General features: G+C 40.1%; 1 protein-coding gene across 1 annotated transcript in view; it reads right to left on the bottom strand.

Moving 5' to 3' along the window:
- The window catches only part of LOC107098251, a gene marked incomplete at its 3' end in the record, with an annotated part of 4,950 nt that extends 3,343 nt beyond the window's left edge, over positions 1-1,607 (bottom strand). Inside the window, exons 1-4 of the mRNA XM_015395799.1 lie at positions 1,600-1,607; positions 829-906; positions 328-558; positions 27-233 (exon numbers count right to left, since the gene is read on the bottom strand). Coding sequence (XP_015251285.1) covers positions 27-233; positions 328-558; positions 829-906; positions 1,600-1,607 — 524 coding nt within the window. The remainder of the gene's footprint in view (positions 1-26; positions 234-327; positions 559-828; positions 907-1,599) is intronic.
- Between the last annotated feature and the right edge of the window lie 1,845 nt (positions 1,608-3,452).

Below are 3,452 nucleotides of genomic sequence, written 5' to 3' on the forward strand. Positions count from 1 at the left end.
ATTCGGCCATTGGCAAGGCAACGCACCCCGCAAGCTGCTTCAGACAATCGTGGTACACAATTGACGCAGGATGGCCAATCACATCATCTTCTACCTCAACTTTCATCGCCTCTGGCAACGGCGTGTCTGGCCTTGCCGGATCACGGTTGAAGTCCACATCAAGAACCGATTCTTCTAAGGTGACTGTTGGCAGTGTTTCCAAACGTAGGTTCGTCGTCAGAGCACCTCCTGTTCTGTAGAATAAACAAGATACAGAAAAATGATAACAGCAATAACAACATCACTCACAGATAGTAAGGTAAGGTAGTGGTACAGAATATAGCTTACCGCACACAAACACGAGGCACATAATCAGAATCACTCTCGTCACTGTATGTGTCAATTTCCTTGGTCACATCTTCCTCCAACGATGAGACAGAGTCTTCCTCCATGTCAGGGTCCCAGGTGTCATCATCACCCCAGTCAGGGTCCCAGGTGTCATCATCACCCCAGTCAGGGTCCCAGGTGTCATCATCACCCCAGTCAGGGTCCCAGGTGTCATCATCACCCCAGTCAATTCTAAGTAGTAATGCACATTATTTAAAAGAGGTCTCGTTTTTTTTTCTTAGCTTTTATGTCCATACATTGTTTTGAGAACACCACTTACGTAGAATTTTGAATGTCATTGAACTGCTCCTCACTGACATCAGCATATGCGTCCAATGCAGAATGAACTAATCAGATAAATAAAGCAGAGGACAGAACATCATGAACTTGTGTGTAATTTACAGGGTTTCCTTTTGATATATTTCACAGAGTTGTGGCTGAAAAGTGTTTCACATGACATACCTAGTACCCGGCTGTTCATCATCACCCTCTTGTGTTCTGCTGTCCAAATTCTCTATCCCCTCAATGAACGGATCATCTCTGTGAAACATATAACAGATGGAGAAACAGCATAGAATCAGGCCAATACAATTTCCCTGACAATAAATCTCTTTTACAACTGTTTCTTCCTAGACACAAGGTGCGCAGTACATTTACAATGTGTTAATATGGGTTGTTGTCAAAAAAAGAAAGCAAGTCGTGGAAACTGTACAACAGGGACATTGCAGGAAGTGTACATACTGGTACAGCAAAAAGATAACAAGTACCATGTTATCATTTACTCTCAGAGAGACTTCATCTATATGTGGATCAATTCCGTATTTGGAGACTCTAATATCAGGTGGTACAGTACAACCACAGCTAATCGCAATAATTTTTGTTTTAAAAACTTGTGCATTAATCAGTATTTAAAGTACTGGAATTACTGATAAGCCTCCAACATCAAACTAATTAAATCCATAAAATAGTGGCATTAGCATCGATTGTTCCCCGACATCACATTACATTTACCCTGACCCGTGCAACCACGAAAACATCAGTGATGATCACATTACACAACAAAACGTAAAAAATTAAAGTTTGTCAAGGGAATAAATAATCGTTTTTCAAAATCTAAAGTAGTTTTACTTACTCGTCTGAGTGTACACGGGATTCGGGACCGATGTTCGACAGAGAAGGGGNGTGATGTCTTCTGGAGCATGTTTTTACCATACTGATTGAAAACCTCCTCACGAGCCCATTGCGCCAACTGAGATAGAATGTTTGGAAAAAAAACGAAATCTTTTAGTCCAGTGTAGAGGGCGTAGTCAGAGGAAAACGCAAACCAATAGAAGTAGGGATGATAGTTACTTCTATTGGTTTGCGTTTTCCTCTGACTACGCCCTCTACACTGGACTAAAAGATTTCGTTTTTTTTCCAAACATTCTATCTCAGTTGGCGCAATGGGCTCGTGAGGAGGTTTTCAATCAGTATGGTAAAAACATGCTCCAGAAAACATCACATACCCCACCTTTAACCTGGAATACCTCCAAGCTAATGAATAAAGTTAGCCTTGAACTTCTCTGACCTATTGGCTAAAGCTAACCTGGAATGCCTCCAGGCTAATTGTTAAAAACAGCATGAAATACCTCCAAGCTAATGGCTAAGGTTAGCATGGAATACCTTGAAGCTAATAGCTAAAGTTAACCTGGAATACCTCCAAGCTAATGGCTAAAATTAACCTGGAATGGCTGCAAGCTAATGGTAAAGTTAGCATGGAATGCCACCAAACTAATAGCTATATTTAACCTGGAATACATCCAAGCTAATGACTAAAGCTAGCCTGGAATTTAAGGTCAATGAGAAGAACATTTTATATCACTAAAGCCATAATTATTGCCTATAATAAATCAAGGCTGTGTGACCAAAGCAGCTAATTTTAACAGTTAAACAAAACTGCATTAAATGAGCTGTAATTGATACAACTCTGTTAAATGAATCATTTTCATGTACTGATTCTATTGATTGAATTCACTCAAAGGAACTGCTGTTCCCATCACTATGGGATAAGATGGATTCCTGTGTGTTTGTAAATGGGTAGCAAACATTCCCATCATGGTTCTATCAGCCAGAGATATTTGGAGGCTAACAGTCCTCTGATTTATTTGGGTTTTGCAAAAGAAATCAGTGTTTTTGATGAGGGTCTTATTCTAGCTCTCTAGATCGCCCTCAAAGCTGATGAAGCCTTTAAATCTTCATCATGCTTTTCTTAAATTGATAATAATCTTAGTAGCCTATATGTAGCTTTGACCTTTAAAAATGGGAATCTTGGTTCTTAAAAAAAAAGTTCTTATTATACTGGCATTGAAATAGAAATAACTTTTGTGTTCCTAACGTTCTAATTCCAAAAACGAGGGACAGCAGAGAGCCCAGGGAAGGTCAAGCCTTGACATGTCCCTGCCGCGCCCTTTGACCTCTGTATTCCCAACCTTTTTTATTAACTGTGTAGCTCTGTTAGATCAATGCCTTTCAACTATCCTGCAATAACATGGCCTTCATCTCAGGGGTCAAAGGTTACCCCGCTTATATGGATGGCTTCAGTGACTTTAGGAAATCCCAAATTTGTTCTTGACATTGTCCAGGAAACTATCCCTAAAGGCTCCTTATGACTGATAGTCAGTAAATAAAGGACGCCCCGATCGACAGCCGGAATCTGACGGCAGGTTTGTTTGGCTGTGCGCTTTTTTATGATGATTCATTATCCATAGACAGGAATGACTTCAAACGCTGCGCTGCAGGAAAGATGACGCAGAGCTAATTTGATTGACTCTGTGTTGTCTTGTCTCAGCAAAAAGTGATGTATGGAAAAATGTTTTCCCTTCATTTGCCAAAATATTTGGAAGAATTCAGGGTAATGACTCTGTTCATGAAATGAGAGTTAAACCATAATAATCATTCAGGTCGACCGCACAGTAAGAAAAAAAAAGATCCACATGGGTCTGGGACAGAGACTGCTGCTGTAAAGACTTAGAGAAAACTCTGAGGTAATTATGTACATCACTGCTTGCCATATCATCCATATCCACCCATATATCGCTATAATTTTT

The sequence above is a fragment of the Cyprinodon variegatus genome, unplaced genomic scaffold (genome assembly GCF_000732505.1).
Source record: "Cyprinodon variegatus isolate N-32 unplaced genomic scaffold, C_variegatus-1.0 Scaffold761, whole genome shotgun sequence".
Lineage (NCBI taxonomy): Eukaryota > Metazoa > Chordata > Actinopteri > Cyprinodontiformes > Cyprinodontidae > Cyprinodon > Cyprinodon variegatus.